General features: G+C 35.8%; 1 protein-coding gene across 3 annotated transcripts in view; it reads left to right on the top strand.

Annotated features, from left to right (window-relative positions):
* The first annotated feature begins 9465 nt into the window (after positions 1 to 9465).
* Positions 9466 to 22608, top strand: part of UNC79 (unc-79 homolog, NALCN channel complex subunit) — a 240447-nt gene continuing 227304 nt past the window's right edge. Inside the window, exon 1 of one of the 3 annotated variants that reach the window (XM_033108866.1) lies at positions 9466 to 9594. Coding sequence is in view for 2 of the 3 variants with exons in the window: in XM_033108857.1 (XP_032964748.1) it covers positions 9758 to 9779 (22 nt within the window). In the remaining variant the exon portion in view is untranslated. Of the gene's footprint in view, positions 9595 to 9656; positions 9780 to 22608 lie in introns of those variants that run through there. The other 2 variants (XM_033108857.1, XM_033108860.1) reach the window with 2 other exon arrangements.

Raw genomic sequence — 22608 nt, 5'->3', positions numbered from 1 at the left:
CAGATTTCTCCTGAGCATGTGCATAGCCCTCTATAGTATGTAGATGGTTTTCTGGAATCCTTCCCTATGTTGGAGCCTTTCAAAGCCCATACAGTATCTCATTCTCTATCTTTTCCTTTTAAGCTTTTTGGTTATTCTATTGTTTGCCCCTACTGTTATCCACCCCCTCAGGCAGCTGTGAAGTTAAGCAATTGCCTGCAATTGTTTTTGACAAATGACTTTGGAAAAGTCTTTTTGAATTTACACTTGGGCAAGCTCCAAATCAGGTCAAATAAAGACAACCTTGTGAGTGCGATCTTCCAGGAAACCATAGGACAGATCAAATAATGACAATTCTTAGGGAATGGGACTTTGAAAAAGCCCTAACTTGGTTCTGCCCCAATCAGTGGCTGCCAGCTGCTAAATTTCATTGCAAATACAATCTGTTAAGTTTTCAAGGTTGCCTTGGAGCAGGAGAGTGGGGGATATGAGAGTAGGACAAGTTAGAATGCCACAAATCTCTCTGTTCTTATTGAGATTCAGTTTTTTAAAAAGTAAATGCTACCTGATTGATGCAATCCTTTAATTTCCAGAGTTCAGAAAAAGTTGATTCTGACAAATTTTGCCAGCTATTTCTTTGCTTTTATGAAGAAGAATTTTCAGAAGTCCCTCCTACCACTTTTCACTGATATCTTCCCAGTAACTATTAAGAACTTAGCTGGTCTGTTTTACATGACGTGGATATAGTCGTATAGCAGCATACGATATTTTTTTACGTGTGCTCCAAAATAATCTTGTGGTTTGGTTCTATCTACAGGGTCAGCATGAGCCAGTAGGTGGGATGTTTTCCTGGGCACAAGACTGAGTATAAGCTGGAGGACTATCAGCCAAGGCAATGTGAGGTAAGGCATCCGGGATGGGGAAGCAGCAGCATTATGGAAAGAGCCAAAGTTGGAGCCTGGATTATAATATTGCACATAAATTTTGAAGGGCACACACGTTTTCTACATAAACTTTCAAATGCGGGCAGAAATAGAAGGATGTATAGAGTAATTCATAGAGTTTAATCACAGAAGCAGGCCCAGGTGATTAGTTCAAGACTGAGACTCACATTTTGGGGATTACAATGCAGAAGATAAAGGAGGGGTAAATGGAGAAGTAGTCAGATACTACCTGCCCAAGATGGTAATATGTTTATAAATTGGGCCTAAACTCATAGTAATGATAAATAAAACATGGCTGAGTTCAAAACAAGATCAATATCAATTTACACCAGAAATGGAACAGAAATGCAAATTTATTAGTAGGGTTGATGTCACAGCCTGCTACACTCCAGGCTGAAAGCAGGCAAAGTTATTGTGGACTTAACTCTTGCAGGATAATGGGGGTAAAAGTTTTCCTTGTAAGGTAAAAATTAGAACCACACCTATTGCTTGAAGTCTCCTACTTTCCCCAGCCTCTAACACCACCTCAATAAAACAATCGGAAGGGGCTGCCAGTTAGCTCAGTTGGCTAGAACACAGTGCTCTTAATAACAAGGTTGCTGGTTCGATCCCCACATGGGCCACTGTGAGCTGCACCCTCCACAACTAGATTGAAACAACTACTTGACTTAGAGCTGATGGGTCCTGGAAAAACACACTTATGATAAATAAAAGTTAAACAACAACAACAACAACAAAAACCTTTAAAATAAAGAAAAAGAGAGTCTGAAGAAAAGTGTTGGCTCCTGACTGGGATACATACAGCTTACAGCACATTGTAAACCTGGAGATTAAGGAAGATATCTATATAGTCTTAAGATTTAGAGTGAATCAAACTGCCCAGTGATTTGTGACTGGATTTATGATATTTCCACTTAACAATCTTATCTGCTAGTATAACATCTGGTTCAAGACTGGCTGTCCAGGGTGTTAGGCAGAAGCAAACAAATAAACCACTAGTTACTAAATAGGGAGAGTTAAACAATAAGGAAAAGGAGAGAGAAAAAAATAAAAATAACAGAAACCTCTTATACAAGGCACACCCAAAGATTCCACAAACAAACCTAATGGAAAGAAACGTGACCCAGAAGAAAATTTATGATATGTGAATTCAATATAAATAAAATTATTTTTCATGGAACAAACTGTCAAAGATCTTAAAGCAAGTATGTTTAGGATTGAATGAAGGAATAAAATTCATAAAGAAGAAAAATTATCAACAAACATCAAGCATACATGAAATGAGAATAGGTGAATCTGAGTAATATAATTTAGATATAGGAAAATGAAATATTTACGTCATTGAAATAAAAAAAATTAATAGTTGGGACATACACCAAATGGGACACATAGAGAATCAGAATTAAAGGATAATTCTGAGGAATTCATCAGAATGCACCATGAGAGATAAAAAGATAAGAATTATGAATAAACTGTTAAGAGATATGGATAGAATTAGAGGTCATGAAACATCAAATAGAAGTTACAGAACAAGAAAAGGGAAGAGATGGTAGAAAAGAAATATTTAACAGAAAATAGCAGCTTTCCAGAATTAAAATGTCATGACTTCTCAGGTAGAAAGTGCACTCTCAATGCCAAACAGAATAAAATAAATCTTCATGTAGACACGCCATAGTGGATCTGCAGAATATTCATGATCAAAGTAATGTTTTCAGTGCTACCAGAGAGGGGAAAATGGATTATTTAATAAAAGACAATTAGAGTGACAGCAAATATCTCGTCAAAAAGGATTCTAGGAAACAATACAGTAATATCTTCAAATGTTGAAGGGAAAATAATTTTGAATTAGAATCTTTTATCCAGCTAAATACTACATGACAGTGTGGGGCATAGAGAAACATTTCAGCATATGAGAGTTCTCTACGTACATACCTTTTCTAAAAGAAATAATAAAGGATGTACTTCAGTAAGAAAGGAAAATGAAACCAGAGGGAAGATATGGTATAAGAAATAATTGTGAACACAGAAACTGACAAAATATGCTGGTAAATTTACTTAATTTGATCAAATGAGTAAATTTTATTTATTTATTTATTTTTTATAGATTTTTTATTGGGGAAGGGGAACAGGACTTTATTGGGGAACAGTGTGTACTTCCCGGACTTTTTTCCAAGTCAAGTTGTTGTCCTTTCAATCTTAGTTGTGGAAGGCGCAGCTCAGCTCCAGGTCCAGTTGACATTGCTGGTTGCAGGGGGCTCAGCCCACCATCGCTTGTGGGAGTTGAACCCCAGCAACCTTGTGGTTGAGAGGACGTGCTCCAACCAACTGAGCCTTTGGGGAGCTCAGCGGTAGCTCAGCTTAAGGTGCTGTGTTCAATGTTAGTTGCAGGGGGCGGAGCCCACCATCCCTTGCGGGACTGGAGGGATTGAACCGGCAACCTTGTGGTTGAGAGCCCACTGGCCCATGTGGGAATCGAACCGGCAGCCTTCGGAGTTAGGAGCATGGAGCATTAACCGCCTGAGCCACCGGGCCGGCCCCTAAATTTTATTTTTAAAGGCAATCCACAACTCGAGACAACAACAAAATGGGGAATCCTGTTATGCAAGTAGGATAGAAATATTGAATAGTTTGAGTTTGTTAGAAAAATTTATAGTTAAGCATTTTACGTTAAAATTTGTAAGAGTAATCAGTAAAAGATTAGAAACAATCTATATCTTTCAAATGAGCAGAGGGGGGAAAAGGATTAAGAAAAATTTAAAGTTAGGTGAGAGAAAAGGAGAAAAGTGGCAAACAGCTTCATGCATATATAAAAAGTTGATTTATGACACAGTTGGCAAGGGATGAGAAATTGTTGGGGAAGAATTTAATGATTTAGGGTGATATTTATCTATATGGGAAAAAGTAGACCCTATCTCACACTATGCATAAACATTAATGTGTAATAAACACGTAAATGTATAATGTAAAACTTTCAGAATGAAATGTAGGAATCTCTTTATAACCTTGGGGTTGGAAAATAATTTGTTGAAATATAAAAAGCATAAATTATAAAGAAAAACATTGAAAAATTTGGCTACATTTACATTTTAAAACTTTTGTTTAATAAAGACTATAAACAAAGAGAAAATAGCAAGATAGCCTATGAGAAGAAATTCTCTTAGTTTTCTTCTATCTGAAATGTTTTTGTCTTCATTCTGAATGATGTTTTTGCTAGATATAGAATACTGCACTTTCAGCTTTCTTCTTCCTTTTAGCACTTTAAAGATCTTGATTCATTTATCTTCTCATCTCCATTATTTCTGATTAGAAGTCGGTGGAAAATAGAATTTAAATTCTCTTGTATGTAATTTGTCATTTTTCTCTGGTTGCTTCCAAGATTTCCTTTTTGTCCTTAGTTTTTGGCAATTGGAATCTGATGCACTTGGACACGATTTTCTATGTATTTCTCCTGCTTAGAAGTTTTTAGGGCTTTTTGAATCTGTAAATTTTATTTCACCAAATTTGGAATTTTTTCAGCCATTATTTAGTAAAATTATTTTCCTGCCTATTCTCTCTATCTTTTCCTACTGTGACTAATATTACACATATGTTAGACCTTCTGCTACTGACCTACGGGTCCCAAGGCTCTTTTCATTTTGTTTCAGTTTTAACCTCTGTTCTTCAGATTGGATAATTTCTGTGGATTTATATTCAACAAGTTTACGGAATATTTCATCTATTTTCTGCCATTAAGCTCATCCGGTGCATTTTCAATTTAAATTACTGCGTTTTTATGTTCTAAAATTTCCACTTGGTTCTTTTTAAAAATACTTTCTATTTCTCTGCTGGCATTCATATTTTTTCAACTCATTTTGAGCATATTTTATTTTACCTCACTGAGCAGAATTAGGCTTTAAAATCCTTGTCTGCTAATTGCAACTTCTAGATCATCTAGAGTTTTTTTTTTCTGTTGATTGTCTTTTTTCCTTGAGAATAGGTCACATTTCTGTATGTGTCAATTAAGTTTAATTATATTCTGGACATTGTGAATATTGTGCTGTGAAGACTCTGAATTTTGTTAATTTCCTTTGAAAGTTGTTGATTTTTTTGTTTTAGCAGATAACTGATTTAATTTAACTTAAGCTATAAATGAACTCTTGGGTGGCAGCTTAAATCTGAGTTTAGTTCTTTTATTCCCAGCTGGATTGTTGTTTGCACATAGCCGCGCACGTGTATGGTTCAGGGATCAGCTAGAGATTTAGACAGAGACACATAATTTTCATTTCCTCCTCTCTAGCTCCTCTCTCTTTCTAGTAGCTCCCTCCCCTTTCCAGGAGATATGGTGGTTCTAAACTATATGCTTTGTTAATTCAGACCACAAAGGCCGTCAGTATACTCTTGGAGTTTTAGTTACCCTGGACGGCACCAATTGAACCTATCCCTCAGGTCAAAAGCTATAAAAAATGGAAATTCATATTGTTGTGATATTCACTTCATCCAAGTGTTGTCACCTTTCCAGGATCTACCTTTTGGTAAGTGTCCAGTTCCTTCAGAGTTTAATTTTTATATTTAAAAAATTTTATCCAGAGTTTGTGGTTGTTATCTTTGGGAGGGTTGGTCCAGCAGTCATTTATTTGGCCATACTGGAAGTGGAACCTGGAGGGAGTTGATACAATCATTTTGGCACGGAATTTGGCAGTCGCTGGTAGAAGTTGTAGTTTAGAATATTTTAGAGAAAATTTTGCACATGTACCCATATATAAGAATGATTATTGCAGTTTTTCGGTAATAGGAAAGAGTTGCAAATAACTGAAATGTTCATCAACAAGACAGTAGGTAAATAAATTGTGGGATATTTATAAAATGAAATACTATATAGTAGTGACAATAAATAAATTAGTACTTTTTGTATCAACATGATTAAGTCAAAATGTGATCTTGAGTAAAAAGTGTGATTCACAAAGATACGTATAGTAGAGTATTAATTATATAAAGTTAAAAAAACATGTGAAACAATACATATCATTTTGGATACAGATATATATAGTGTGTAGGAAGCTACCCTATCTACCATTTTACCCTACTCAACATTCTAACCTCTTTCAATATTTCTTCTCTCTTTTCCTTGGTTTTAGTACTTTTTTGCTTATGTAGTTATTGGATAAGGTACTATATATTTTACTTATTTAATTTTTTGTCTTCCCCCCTACCGTGTTTCCCCAAAAATAAGACCTAGCCAGACCATCAGCTCCAATGCGTCTTTTGGAGCAAAAATTAATATAAGACCCGGTCTTATATTATAGTACAATTTTACCCTATTTATTATAGTAAAATAAGACCGGATCTTATATTAATTTTTGCTCCAAAAGACGCATTGGAGCTGATGGTCTGGCTTATTTTCGGGGAAACATGGTAGTATATTAGCTCCATGGAGGCACAGATTTGTGTCTTTTTTTTTTTTTTTTTAACTGTATTCCCAGTGCCGAGGTGTTTGGCACATAATAGGTACTCAGTAAGTATTTGCTGCATGAATAAATGAATAGTACAAAAATATGAGGGTTTCATTAGCTACACATTTAGATAAGCTTTATGGGCTTCAAGTGAATCTAAAATGTTTTATTTCTTAAAAGTAAAGTACCAAATGCAAATTTGACAAACTATTAAGATCTGATGGCACTGAGTAGTGGCAAAATTAGTGTTTATGCTATTTTTTATATTTCTAGTTGGAAATACTTCATTAAACAAAAGAAGCACCAAAAGTTTGGAGAAGAGTTTTCAGAATGTTATAGCATAGAAGTTAAGGGAAGAGGGAGTTTAAAAACTGAATAGAGAGATATTTGAAATGCTGGAATTAGTCACCAAGAGATAAGATAATTATAATTGACTATTAGGAAATTGTTAGTGACTAACTGAAAGAACCTGTTGCAGCAAGGAGTTGATTATGGGTGTGATGCTGAGGAAAGGGAGGCAGTAGGCGAGGAAATGGAGATTCCTTATTCAGTGTGATGGCAGGTACAGCTTTTCCAGCATGGAACATTTGTTCTTGTTTTTGAGCAGAACGGAACAATGCATTGAAAAGATGGAGACTTAAAATGTTGGAAAGAGAGAAGACAATTAAGGGAAGCATTTATAATTAGAGGCATATATTAAGAAGAAAAGGGCATTTCACTTGCAGTGAGGATAGGTACTACTTCTGCAATAGAAGAAAGGGAAAGGTTGACACAAGTAGAGACAAAGACAAGGAAAGGTAAGGAAGTTCATACTTGTTTCTTTGAAGTAGTAAGTCAGGCCATCTGTTGGAATGGAGAAGATGGGTAATGGATATGGTCCAGGCTAGTAAATTAGCCCAGTGGACTCTTTAGAAGATTGAAGCTCTAAGAGCCTAAATTGATAATTAGGGTATCAAGTATATGGATGATTTTAGGCTTTGAAATAGTCAGAACTAACCTTAATGCAATGGGTGCATTTGAGTGGCTTGAACAGTAAAATTAACAACAGTAAACACATATGTGCCAGGGATTATTCTACATTGTCATGTGTCATTTGAAGTGTGCCAGGGATTGTTCTAGATTCTTTACGTATACTCATTTAATCCTAACAATGACATTTGAGGTAGCGATGTTATTAAGAGTATTCTGCTGGTAAAGAAATGGAGACACAGAGAGTAACTTGCTCAAGGTCACACCGAGGCAGAACTGGACTTCAATCCCAGAAGGTCTAACTCCTGAGTCTGTACCCCTAACAACATTATACTCCCTCAGTAGGGTACTGGGTGGTTTACTTGATGACAAACAGCAGGATTAGTAAGCAGTCCAAGGGAGAATAGTTTTCTAACACATACTTTGTTACTTTGTTTCTGGGTTATCCAAGATACCACATTTAAAATTTTTTTTTTCAATTATTATTTTTTTTTATTAAAGCCTTAAAACTTCCAGAAATTTCTGAATCATTTTTTCTTTTAATCACACAAAAGATGTGTCATCTCACAAATTTATATTATATTTATATTTTCTTTCAGAAGGATCCCAACTTATTTTTGCCAAAAATTAACTCTTCAGCATCATTCTTCATATCACCATTAATCTTTGAAGAATGGAACTTCCCTTTGGGATGTATTTTGGGGAATGAAAATGGTAGGGTGATCTGTCCAATTAGCCAGAGCAACCTGTCAAGCAGCGAGGTGACATAGTCCGGTTGGGTATACATCCTAAAGAGACAAATTACTAACATTCTGCTACTACCAGGAAGCTTAGCCACTGTGTGTGTCATAATGGGCAGCTTCCTTGCTGTCTGTAGACTTTTTTTGGCTACTTAGAAACATCTTTTCGTGGTATTTGTTCACGTATTTTTTTCTTAATTGTAAAAGATTTATTTTGAATATATTGTACGTTTATCATATACAATTGAACATTCTTTTCCCTAAAATAAAGATTATTCTTTTTTGGTTGAGGTGGAAAAACATCGATTTCATGGCCAGTTGTCAACGTTGAAAATAACAGGTCACCTCTTATAGTTCTGCGTCTATAGGTTTTGCTAGATCAACCTGCTTTGATCATTGTTTCTCAGCTTTCACAAAGTATTTAAATTATATATTTGAATGAAGAATGGTCATAATGGTTAGCAGTCGTACAGTATTTTAATTTTAAAAGGACTTTCAAATCCATAATATACCATTTGATCTGCCCAATGATTCTTTAGGTGACAGGGCAAGTTTTATTGTTCCCATTTTACAGATTAAAAGATTGGTCCTAGAATGAGTACATGGTGGAACTGAGTCTTGAATCTGCTTCTTCCTGATTTTAAGTCCAGGCTCAGACTGTCTCTCCGCTCTGTAGATGATTCTTTGTCTTCCTTTTAATATTCAGGATGCTCTTTTTCCATCGCCCCCCTTTTCTATTGACTTTGCTTGGTTTCCCAGCAGAGGGGCTTCCTAACGTGCCTGTCTCCATCCTGGGTGGTGACAAGGGAGCACACCTGGCTTCCTGCTGTCTCCAATCTTGCATTTTCCTTTTCTGTGGCCCTTCCAGTTTCACCATCCATGGAAATCTCCTCCTTCCGCAGCCCCAACTTCTGAAATCTTCTCACAGCCCCCTGGCAGTGGGACCTCCCATCCTAATCATCAGCAGGAGAGCCCATGAGAGAGGGGAGGCAGAGGGCAGCGAGCGCAGCACGCCGGGAAGCCATGCTGAGGGCTACTTCTGCATTTCCTTCCTCCCGGCCCTCAGCTGCATCCTCACCGCCCTTCGGCCCCGGCTCTCTCCAGCCCGCCCCGGATCCGCCTCCCCCTGCTTCCTCCCGGAGGTTGAGACGAAGCGTGGGACGCACCTGTGTCCCTCTCCGGTCACCCGGTTGAGACACCGGGGGCTGCTCCCGGAGCAGGATTTACAGGCCCGGAGAACGCCAATGGGAGATCCAAATGGTCGGGGACTCCGGCACTTTAAGAGGCTTTTCTCTGGGAAACACCCGTCCCCTCCGTGCGCCTTATGAATGGAAATACTCCTCCCCCGGTCGAGCCCATTTTCCCATTTCACCAGGAGCCGCAGCTTGCTCTCTCCTTTCGGTCTCCCCGCCCACATCAACGCGGGCAGCTCCAGGAGGGGACGGACAGGAAGCCTTTGGCCGCCTATTAAATCCCACCCATTTCTCCGGGGGCGATTTCCTAACCTTCCGGGACCGAATTCTGCAATTTGATGTGCGTTTTGTCCGAATGGTAGCGACACGGGCCTAAGGGAGGGGGAAAGCGAGGGGGTGGGGGGTGGGGGGTATGCGTTCTTTTCCTCGCAACATCGCTGGCGGAGCGAGGGAGCTCACACGACACAGATTTTGGGGCAAAGCCTTTCCATCTGGACAGCACCATGTCCACCAAAGCGGAGCAGTGTAAGTAGCAGCCGGCCCGGCGTTCCGGCCCGGCCTCCGGCTGGGAGCTATTGCAGTTGCGGCGTTTGCGGCTGCCGGGAGACCTTGGCATCGTGCTGGTGCGGGGGTGGGGGCTGAGGTTGGGGCGGGTGGGGGGTGGGGGGTTGAAGAGAAGGTGGGGGAGGGTGGACGTTAATTGCAACGCGGCGCTGTCCCCGGTGCTGAAAAATAATGCGGTCTTCCTCGGGCTTGTGGGGTTTCGCAAAACTGAAAGACCCTGCGAAATGAAATTAAAATGGGGTCATTCTCGAAAAAAAGAGGCCTCGTATCTTTCTGATAAACATTTCAGTATGTCTTGTTGGAGTGGGGGAAGGGGGACAGCGGCAAATCAGGGGCGGGGAACTGTCAGTGCAAGCAAAGCCTGCCTGGCCTTCTGAGCATGCCCAGTTCTCTGTGCTGGAGCCATAGGGGAGTTTGTCTGCAGTTTCCACTCGGGTTGGAGAGGCAAGCAGGGAGAGAAGAGGGTGGGGGTGGACCCGGGAGCCAGGCGGAATTCAGGATCTAGTGTGAGAAATATCAGCTCAGGAATACCAACACTAAAGCTAAAACTAAGCTCAAGCATAGGTTAAAGCAGGAGTTGGGACTTGCAAGAGAGTGAAAGGGGCTCTGGGAAAAGGATCTAATTATTTTTCCAAAGCGATTTCCTTTGTAGGGCAGCTCACACAAACTATAACAAATAGCACAAGGATTTGAGTTGTCCCAGTAATGGCTGAGTGGTTGTTTGGTTGGAAACAACCTGCTAATCCTCCTGAAGAGAGGAAGTTTCTAGTAGGCTCTGTACAGTCCCTTATTGCAGTGCGCATTAGTAGGCCTTCAGTATGTGCTTGGTAGGTTGCTTAATGTGAAGCCTTTTCCAGAGTGCACGTGAGGGATTCAGGAACTTAAACTTCTGATTGTAAATAAAAGATGTTTTTATTAAGCAACTAATTGGAATTTTTTAACAAATACACCAGAACTTATTCATCGAATTGATTCTTGTTTCCTTCAAACAAGATAGTTATGCATAGTTACATTGATAATGCTGTCAACACTTAAAAGTCTTTGTTATTCTTCTTTGGAATGGCTGTTAAAGACATTCTGTGAGACACTCCAAACTGTAGTCTTATTATTTGGGGGCAGTAGCTTGTCTATGATAAAAAGCAGTCTGTCACTTATTCACCAGATAGGTTAAATGAACTGAAGACACATGGAATTTCCAGATTAATGGTTTACTAGAGATTGTCTATGTCCAGCCACCATCCAGTGTTTGTACCTCTTTACCATGTTTTTTGGAATCTGGAACACCTGAGTTTGAATCCTAGTTCTGCCATTTACTGTTTGACCTTAGATGAGGTAATTGACTTTTCTGAACTTTATTTCCTCACCTGTAAACCTGGGGTAATAATGCTGATGGGCTTATGATTATAAAAGAGAGAATGCACGTGAGAGGCTGAGTAGTGAGCCTAGCTCAGAACCAGTACTCAGTAAATGATGAGTATAGTACTGACAGTTATTTCCCACTTAATAGTCCATCTCTTCTAAATAGTTAGGAAGTTCTTTTATAATTTTTTTTGCCTGTCTCCAAAAGTTAAGTCTGAACCTCAAAGATAAAATATGCTTCTACAGAGGCTTTTGGGAAAATTGAACGCATTATGTTTTGAGTAAGGCCACATACTTGGAATCGGTGTGGATCTTCCCACCTGAGGAAATCGCACCCTTGAAGGTTTTACTATAGTACAGTTGTTAAGAAAACCACCACCTGTCATTTGATTTTTATAGTTACATATTACATAAGAAATTTCAGGTTAAAGCCAGTGGGTATTACTGTCCTCTTCCTGTGTTTTCTCTTCCTAGTTATATTTTGAGATGCACTGGATACTTTGTCTTGTCTTTTTCCAGGACAGTTAACACCAAGACAAGATAAGTAAAATCTGCGTGTGGACTTGGCTGTGTAGTGCAAATAGTGTGTAGTTCAGTAGCGATTTTAGAATTGTTTGTAAAACAGATTTTTCCATCTGTAGATAGTGGAAAGGACACCATATTTGAAGCTAGAATATGTGGATTTGAGTTTTGCATGCCCTTCTGATGAACTGTGTGATGCTGGGCAATTAATAGTTTTGTGCCTCAGAGTTTCCATCTATCAAATAAGGAATAGTGGTAGCAGCTATCTTTGTTTAGTCCTAAGGGTTTTGGAGGGCAAAGGAGGTAAATGGGAGTAGGCTGCAAAGAGGAAAAGGATGCTTTGGGTGTTTTTAGGGGTCTTTATTTAGAGTGAAGGGAAGTTAAGAATCTCTTTTTCTCTTACGTGCATGAACTTGAATGGATTGACATCATATACCTGAAAATAGAGAGTAAACACATAAAAGATTGCAGAGTTGATGTTCAAGAAGGATGAATACTTTCTAATAAAGAGAAGATGCAGATCGTGTTTTATCCTTGGACTCTGTAGGAGTATGGCTAAGGCGAAAGAGAAAGAGAAGGGAAGACCATGAGATTTTTCTCTTCTATTGGATGTGAAGACCACCAGAAGGGAGAGAACGAGAGAGTTCATTTCTCCTCTGCATTCAGGCGTGTGAACAGTACCACTTGCCTAAGGACCGAAAGGGGAGAATTAGGTTTAATATAATGTGAAAGTATTATTCCTATTTTCTTCCTGGGCCTCTTTATGTAGGTAAAGGTTTCACTGGTACAGGAAATGGACATAGTTTGGTTGAATCAGCAAGAGGAAGTACTTGCATTTCAACCCAAACAGATTACGTGACTTACCTTCGAAATGTAATGAATGTATCACGGATATGTGAAAAATGATTTTATTTTTATGTAGTGGTATTTTCTTTTATGAAATAAGTAATAATGATGAAAGAGAGGCTAGTTTTAGCTAAGATATAGTTTGGAGCCTGCTTTTATACATTCTATCTGTTTCCCATGCTATGTACATAACGTCGTAACAGAAGGTGAAAGCTTCTTAGCAATTTCTCAGGCGATTGCAGAAGAGTTAATTTTTTTTTCCTCCAAATGCTTCTTTTTCTTACAAAGTTCATTACAATGAAATGTTTATGTAGCTGACATAGAATCTGGAATAATAAAAATAAGAATTTATAGTTCTTTTATTTGGGATTCTAAAGAGGAGTCCAACTCTCCTGTACCCTCCCACACCCCAGCTTTCTCTGCCTTCTAAGAGTTAAAATTGATCAATCTGGAGTACTTTGTGTGTGTGCTTTCCAAAAGAAGCTTGCTTTTGATGAGAGCAGAAGTTCAGAGTTGGGGTTCTAGAATCAGACTGCTGCCTGCCTGGGTATGAATTCTGACACTGCTTATAATCTGTGTGACCTTGGACAAGTTAAATCAGCCTCTCTAAGCCTCGACTGCATTAATCTATAAAATGGGGATAGTTGTAGTTGTGAAGACGAAATGAGATGATGCATAAAAAGCGCTTAGCACAGAATCCTGACAGATAATGAGGAGTTAATTAAATGTTAGCTATTATTATCATCATCAAGTATAAAATCTTGTGCTTGCTGCTATATTATAAATTACAAATTTGGATCTAGTCTCCCAGAATGTAGCAGAAGAAAAAGTAACCATGATATTATTTAAATGGGAGATGCGTTATTGGACTGTTTTTTATTCTCCTTTCCTTGTCTTCAGGTCTCCTCTACAGTAATCTGGGTGGGAGGGGATCTCTGTCTGCATGGCAGTTCCTTGACTTGGTATACTTCGGAAGGCATTGGCTAATCACCTAAATAGGACATTTCTAAGGCATGAACTGCCTAAGGCATGAACCTTTTGTGTTATGATGACAGTGTAGCAACTGGTAAATCAGTTACATAAATATCCATCACAGTGTTTTTCAAATTTGGAAATTAACCTGCTGATAATTGGAGTATAAACTCAAAAACAGCTAATTATAGAAATGTGAATGTATGCTATTTGTAATGTGTTTTATCCTACTCAACATCTTTATCTCAGTAACTAAAAATCTTTTTGATTACATCAAAAACACTTTTAAGTGTATAGCTAATGTGCAATATGATTTGAAGTTGAACTTGCCCCTCTCCCATACATATTTAAGGACCATGCTTGGAGAAATTAATAGAATGTTTTTAAAAAAATTTTATGCACATTATAAGATAATATTACGACAATAGAAAAGTACTTTTCCTTTGAACAGCACTGCAATCTGTAGTTGTTTACAAATCTTTGCATAACATCACTAACTTCGTATAGATGAAACTCTAGTTTTATTCATATATACTAACAATATGACTACTAATCATATTTGTGGTAACAAAAAGAGCACATGATTTTTAGCTCTCGTCTTACACGATTTCTCTGTACCACTGACACTAGGTGCCGCATTCCTTCTTTAAACTCTTTTTTCCTTCTTTTTCTTCTGGCTGTTCTTCCTCAAATTTTTTTAGGGCTACTTTCTTCTTGCTCTTTATAAACAGGGTTCTGTCATTAGTCCTCTCACTTTTTTTTTTCATTCCTATAGATTCTTAACCTCATTCAATCTCATGATAACAGTTATCTCTATGTGGATGACACCCAAATACAATTTTCTAGTTTAAACATGTCTCTTGAACTACTTCTCTAAGTCTCTGTTTCTATCCAGGCATCCTATAGGCATCTCAAACCCAAACTCATTGTCTTCTGTCCCACACTTGTACTTCTTTTTGTATTACTCATTTCAATGAATGGCACTACCCATGAACCCAAATCAAAAAGTTGGGAGTCTTCTTAAACTTCTACTCTCTATGATTACTATTTAACAGATCAGCAAACCCTGTTGATTCTAGCACATCCAGCCAAATCACTGCCCTAACTCCTTACATTGCACTGTTTCTTTTTTTTTTTTTAAGGTCCTCCAATGTATCGTGTTCTTTTTGCCTGAAATGCTTTCTCTCCCTCTGTGGCCCTCTTTTCCTTCTTATTGTTCAATATTTAGCTTGGTAGCCCTGCCTGCTTGTCAGTCTTCCCCTCGATGCCCCACTCCTGTGCTCACACTGTATTGCAACAATTAGTTTTCTAATATTAGGTGTCCACATTTACTTTGTCTATAGACTGTATTTTGTTCATCTCAGTGGCTCCAGTGTGCAAACTCCATTGTCTACTGCAGTGTTTGCACAAAAACTTTTTCTTGAATAAGTGAAAATGATTGAGGGTGAATTAAATGTCTTTTATAAAGGAGGATTGTATAATTAAGTTTTTGGATTTCATTAATGTGAGGATTACACATTTTTGCCAGTTTGAAGTTCTGCATTCTGTACAACAGAATGCGTGCTTTTCAAATGTTTTTACAGGAGAATAAAAATACACTTGTCAAAAGTGCTTAAAACATATTTGCTAAATAAAATTTATAGTATGTATATAACAAGTTATACTTTTCCTGAACATTCGTTGTGTTTTTGGTTCTTTCTTATCAGTTGAAATTTCTATTATTATGTTCAGCATAATAATTATGATTCCTAATTGGTAGACAATTTTAGCACACAGCTAACTGTTTTTCTTAGATAAAATACATCTTAGGTAATACATCTGAAGTCAGGGACTCTTCATGTTTGATGTGGATCCTTTGATAATACATCTGTTCAAGATTTATATACTGATTACTTAACCAATAAATAGGCTTTAAGTGGGGATTTTCATTTTGCAGCATCATTGTTGGAAGTTCACATGCATTTATTTCTTGTATTCTGAAAAGATATGGGTAGCTCCGCATAATGGGGTCCTTTCTTTTTGGTCTTTATTTTTATGCATAAAGGCTATTGATTTTTTGGTGTTAATTTTATAACTTTTACTAAATTATTTTCTTTTTGTAGTTGTTTTTTCAGCTATTCTTTGGGTTTTCAAGATGTATGATTATATAATCTGAAAATAGAAAATAGTTTTATCCTTTCTTTTCTATCCAATTCTTATATCTTTAATTGTTTTGTCTTTTCGTATTGCATTGGCAGATATCTCCAACACAATGTTAAATATAGCATAGACAGTGAGTATTCTTATCTTGTTTTTAATTTTGTAGGAAAGTTTCTAGTATTTCACTATTAAGAAAGATATTCTTTTGGGCTGGGGTAATGAAGTAGCCATCAATTCCTATTTTATTGACAAAAACAAAACAAAACCTAAATGGTGTTGAACTTTGTCAAGTTCATTTCCTTATCTATGGAGACCATATGACTTCTCTTAACTTAATTAGTGTGCTGGATTGGATTTTGTCATATTTTATTTAATAATTTCTGAATTGATATTCACGTTAGATTGGTTTTTTGTTTGTCTGTTTTTCGGGATGGGGTGGGGAGTAATTCTAGTCAAGATCTGGCAGCGATGTTATACTCACTATATAAAATGAGTCTGGAAGTGTTGCTTCTTTTTCTGTGCTCTGGAATAATTAAAGTAACATTGAGGTGATCTGATCTTTGTAAGTTTGTTAGAGTCCCTTGTGAAACCATCTGGCCTGGTACTTTTTTGTAGTGGAACTCTTTTAACTTCTTTCTCTATTTTCTCAATGACCCTTGTTCTATTTAGACTTTCTCTTTCTACTGGGGTCAATTTTGGTAAGTTTTATTTCTCTAAAAAGTTACTCAGTTCATCTAAATTTTCAAATTTGTTTGCATAGAATTATGCAAAATAGTCTTTTAGAAATTTAAACATTTCCATTATTTTGATGTTTATTTTCTCCTTGCCATATCTAATGTTGTGTATTTAGTGCTGTATATTTGTGTCCCCTGCCTCCTTTTCCTTGATTGAGTTAGTTAGTCACTTGTCTATTGTTGATTTCTTTTCTAAGGAACCAGTTTTGGGATTTATTTATTAATTCTACTGTTTTTTTTTGGTTTCTAAATTAATTTCTACTTTTATTATTAATTCCCCCTTTTCCTGAGTTCTTTATTTTATTTTGGTGTTCTTTTTCTAGCTTTTTGAGTTGGGTGTTAATTTAGTTATTTTAATATTTTTGATATAGTCATTTCATGCAATATATTTTTCACACTTCCTTTAGATGTAGCCTACAGATTCTTGAAAATGTCAGGCTTTTATTACTATTTTCAAGAAGTTGTGCAATTAAATTTTGTATTTTGCTATTGACCCAAGAGTTATTTAAAAGTATACTTGTAAATTTCCATGTGGAAGGAAATTTTTTTTTTTAAATTTTGTTATTGATTTTTATTTTTATCACATTATAACATTATAATCTGAGGATGATATTTGCATTATCTTTATTCTTTGGAACTTACTGATGTTTTCTTGTGACCTAAGATTTGGTCAGTTTTTGTGAATGTTCAATGTGTACTTGAAAAAAAGTTGCAATCTCTATTTTTAGGGTTGGAGTTTGATCTAGATCTATAAGATCTACCTTATTTATCTTGTCTAGGTCTTCACCTTTATTAATTTTTAGTATGCTTGATTTTGGATTGTGAGGTATGTTAAACTTATCCTATTATTAGTGTGTTTCTGTCTTATTTCTCCTTGCATTTCCTGTAGGTTGCTGCTAAATAAAAATTACTGCTGTGTTATTGGGTACATAAATATTAGTAATATCTTCATTGTGAATTGTGGCCTTAAACATTATTAAGTGTCCTTTTTTATATATTTTAATGCTTTTTTGATCACAATTCCCCTTTGTCAGATATCAAGATTATGACCCCGTTTTCTTTTTGTGTTTGCCTGATATATCTTTTTCCATCCTTTTATTTTTAACTCTTTTGAATCTCTTTGTTTTAGGTGTGTCTTGTATTCTGCATAGTGTTGGATTTTGCTTTATTAGCCAATCTGAAAATCCTTTTCTTTCAATAGGTGAGTTAAGCCCATTTACATCTATTGATATGATTAATATGTTTGGCCTCAGTTCTATCATATTGTTTTATTTTTATGTCTTTTATAGCTATGCTTTTTCATTATGCAGTGGGTTTTATCTGCTTGTTTGTTTTATTGGTTAACTTTATACTAATACTTTTATATACCATTAATCCATTTTTTAGGACTTAATTGATTTCTTACATTGAACAATATTGATATTAGCTTGTAAACTCTTCTTCTCCCTTGCTCCTTCAATCCCAATATCTGATCAAAATAATATCTTTGTATTTCCAGTTAATGTCTATTAGGTGATCATATCCATATGCATTCCTTATTTGCCCACCCCAATTTTTGATAATCATATTATACTATATCTACTATATTCTCTCCTTTATAACCATGGTTTAGCTTTGTTCTACAGGTATATTTATATTGAACGCTTACCACTGATTCTTATAGTACTGTCTCTTAGTCTCTTTGGTTTCCTGAATGTCCTTTCTAATAGATTTTTTTGAAGAGCACACAGGATCAATGTACCCTGAGTTTTGGCAAGTTTACATATAATAGTTTGTTTGCAGCTTTGCACTTGGAGGTCAATTTAGGCAGGTATACCTTGCTGAACTCACATTCACCTTCCTTGAGTATCTGAAATTTATTACACTTTTTTTTCTCTTTTTTTTTTTTTTGCGGGGGATGGGAGGGGGATGGCGGGCAGAGCATTAACCATTGTTGAAAAGTCTGGTGACAATTTTGGTTTCCTTCTCTTATTAGTGACTTAGCGTTTTTGCCTGGTGGCCCGAATGATTTTTTGTTTTCTTTTAAAGTAGTTATGACTCAGTGTAGGCCATGCTGAAATGATTGTGGTGTATCCTTTCAATATGTAATTTAGAGTTTTTTGTTAAATTTCAGGAAAGTATTCTGGAATTATAGTTTTATGATTTATTTTGTTCTATTGTTTGGCATACTTTGCAATCCGTATCTTACGTATATTGGGTCTTTTTTGCTGCTTGTCTGGATGGATCAGTTTCTAATAAATGTTTTTAAAATCCCTTCATTTCTTTTGAGTTTTTTAAGAGTGACCTGTACAATATACTTTTATTAGTCTATGTGTGAACTAGTCTATTCATGATCATTCTGCATGTATATAAGTATTATAGCAATATATTTGTTTAGCTCTTAAATTGAAATGTCAAATATGTTAAAAATTGAAATTATTCAGTTGAATATTATCATTCTCATAAACCCAAACTTACTCATTTTAAGTAAGTACAAGCATCTATGTCATTATGTCTCCTAGTGCATATATGCCCAAGTACCTACGTATTGGAATACATGTTATTTTTGTTCTGTTTTTTGTTTATTATGGAGATAGTTATATATAATAATATTCAGCCATTTTGACCGCATAGTTGAATGAATTTTGCTAAGTATAAACAGTAGTGTAACCACCACCCTAATTGGTATAAAGAACAGCCCCCTTACCCTAAAAAGATTCCTGTACCTCTTTGATCTTTTTTTTTTTTTTAAGGAGGGTGCAGCTCACAGTGGCCTATGCGGGGATCGAACCGGCAACCTTGGTGTTAGTTATTAGCATTAGCGCGCTAACCAACTGAGCTAACTGGCCACCCCCTCGTCTTTGCTCTTGATCCCCTTCCTCTAGCCACCGTCCCCGGCAGACATTGATCTGCTATTTTATGTCACTATAGTATTGCCTTTTCTAGAATTTCCTATAAATGAAATCATTCAGTACGTAGTCTTTTCTGTGTGACTTCTTTCATTTAACATGAAGGTTTTTGAGATTTATTTATGTTATTGAATGTATTAATATTTTGTTCTTTTTATTGCTCTGTAGTATTCCATGGTATGTATATATTATTTGGTTTGTTTCCAGTTTTTGGCCATATGAATAATGCTGCTAAAAGTATTTGCATACATGTTTTCAAGGGGACATATGTTTTTAATTCTCTAAGGTGAATACTTAGGAGTAGAATAGCTTGACAGTATGGTAAATGAATATTTCATGTAATAATATTACCATATTGTTTTTCAAAGTGGCTACAACATTTTGCATTTCCACCAGCAGTGTGGGAGCGAGTTCCACTTTCCCCCATCCTCACCAACACTTGGTATTGACAGTCTTTTCAACTTTTGTCATTCCAGTGGGGGTGTAGTGGTATCTCATTATGGTCTTAATTAGCATTTCTCTGCGAAGTAGTGATATTGACCATGTTTCATGTGCGTATTGGCTGTTTGTATATCTTCTTTTGGGAAATGTCTGTTCTAATCTATTAATTTTTTATTAAATTTTTGGTCTTCTATTTAATGAGTTGTAAAAGCTTTTTATATATTCTGAATACAAGCTCTTTGTTTTGAAAAATTTTGCTTCCATTCTGAAGTTTACCTTTGTGTTTCCGTAACTATGACTTTTGAGAAACGAGACTTTTAAATCAGGAAGTACATTTTTTCTTTTATCATTTGTGATTTTGGTATTCTGTTTAAGAAATCTTTGCCTAACCTAAGGATACAAAGATTTTCTCCAATATTTTCTTCTAGAAATACAATAGTTTAATTGCTAACATTTAGGTATATGAACATTTTTGAGTCAGTCTTTACATGTGGTATGAGGTAAGGTTTGAGGTTCATTATTTCCATATACAATATCCAGTTGGTCCAGCACCATTTGTTTTAAAAGCGATCTTGACTCTGTTGAATTATCTTGGTACCTTTGTTAAAAATCAACCAACTGTATATGTTCGGGTGTATTTCTAGACTCCATTCTGTTTATTCATTTATATTTCTATGCTTATGCCAGTGACATACTGTCTTTATTACTGTAAGTTTATAGGGAGCCTTGAAATCAGGTACTATAAGTCCTCCAACTTTTTCAAAATTGTGTTAGCTGTTTTAGGTCCTTTGCTTTCCATGTAAACTTAAAAATCAATGTGTCCTTTTTTGTTTTTTTTTTTAAAGAAGGTTACTTGGGCTTTGGCTTATAGATCAGTTTGAGGAGGACTATTCTTTTAACAACATTGAGTTTTCCAGTCCTTGGAATGATATATACGCACGCTTATTTAGGTCATGTTTAATTTCCTATTGTAATATCTTGCCACATTGCTCATTAAATGTATTCCTAAGTATTTTTGTGAATGGAACTGTTTTCTAAATTTCATTTTCTAATTGAATGGTGTTAGTGTAGAGAACTATAATTGATTTTTGTATGTCGATCTATATCCTATACCCCTGTAGTGTTCACTTATTAGTCTAGTAGATTTTTGGGGGTATTACTTAAGGTTTTCAACACATGCTATCACATTGTCTGTGAATCAAGTTTTACACCTATCTTTACAATCTTTATACCTTTTGTTGCTATTTATTGCCTTATTGCACTAGCTAAGACCTCCAGAACAATGTCCATGAAAGTCGTGTGAGTGGACATTCTTGCCTCTTGGTTTTGGGTAGAAATCTTTGAGCCTTTCACAATATTAGATCAACCTTTCATTCTTGAAATAAACCACATTTGGTCATGATACATATCCTTTTAAAATATTGTTGTATTTCATTTGCTAATAATTTGTTAAGGATTTTTGTATCTATGTTCATGATTATTATCAGTCTATAGTTTTCTTTTTGCTTGATATCTCTGTCTAGTTTTGGAATCAGAGTAAAATTGGTCTCATAAAATGAGTTTGGGAGTGTTTCACTTTTTTATTTTTTCTGAAAAAGTTGTATAAAATTGACACTTGTTTTTCCTTAAGTTTTGATAAAATTCAGCACTGAAGCCAGGTCTGAAGCTGGTGGTGGTGGTTATTTGTGTGTGTGGTGGGGGGAAGATTTAAAATTTTAAATTCAATTTATTGATATAGAGCTGTTCAAATTTTTTTCTTGTTTTAATTTCTTCTTGGTCAGCTTTGTTATTTGTGTCTTTCAAAGAATTTGCCCATTTTGTACTTTTGATAAATTTGTCCATTTATTGACATAAAGTTGTTTGTAATAATTCCTTTTTATCCTTTCTATATCTGTAGAAACTGTTGCTATGTCCTTTAATTCTGATACTGGCAATTTATGTCTGTTTTTTCTTGACCTCTGTGGTTAGAGGTTTACCAATCTTATTGATCTCAAAGAACCAGCATTTGGTTTTGATTATTTTTTTGTATTGTTTTTCTGTTTTATTGATTCCTGCACTTATTTGTACTATTTCCTGCCTTTGTTTTGCTTTGGATGTAATTTGCTCTTTTTTTCTAGTTTCTTAGAGTGAAACCTTATTTTATTTATTTCAGACCTTCCTGCTTTTCTAACATAGACACTTAAAGCCATAGATTTCTTCATAATGCAGCTACTTTAGCTGCATTCCACAAATTTTGATAGGTTATATTTTCATTATTGTTTAGTTCAAAATATCCTGTAATTTATCTTATAATATTTTTCTTTGACCCAAAGTTTCTTCAGAAGTATGTTGTTTAATTTCCAAATAGTTGGGATTTTTCTTGGTTATTTATTTTCTTTGATTTCTAACAATTCCATCTTTGTCAGAGAACATAATCTGTAAGATTTCAGTCTTTTGGCATTAATTGAGACTTATTTTATGGCTCCAAACATGGTCTATACTAGTAAACATTCCATGTGCACTTGGAAGGAAAGTATATTCTGCAACTCTTGGGTGATGTGTTCAAATCTTCTATGTCTTTGCTGATTTTTGTCTAGTTTTTCTATCAGTTGCTGATAAAAACATATTGCAGTCTTTGACTATAATTATGGAATTGTCTATTTTTCCCTTTAAATCTGTCAATTTTTGCTTCATATGTTTTGAAGTGGAAGTGCTGTTACTGGGTTCATAATCATTTATGATGGTTGTATTTTCCTGTTGAATCATCTATTTTATCATGATGAAGTGTCTTCTTTATCCTTGTTAATATGTTTTGCTTTGAGATCTAGTTATCAGATATTAATAATGCTACTCCAGCATACTTTTGCGTACTGTTTGAGTGGCATATATTTTCCATTCATTTTCTTTCAA

The sequence above is a fragment of the Rhinolophus ferrumequinum genome, chromosome 6 (assembly GCF_004115265.2).
Source record: "Rhinolophus ferrumequinum isolate MPI-CBG mRhiFer1 chromosome 6, mRhiFer1_v1.p, whole genome shotgun sequence".
NCBI lineage: Eukaryota > Metazoa > Chordata > Mammalia > Chiroptera > Rhinolophidae > Rhinolophus > Rhinolophus ferrumequinum.
This window is presented reverse-complemented; position numbering and strand designations above follow the sequence as displayed.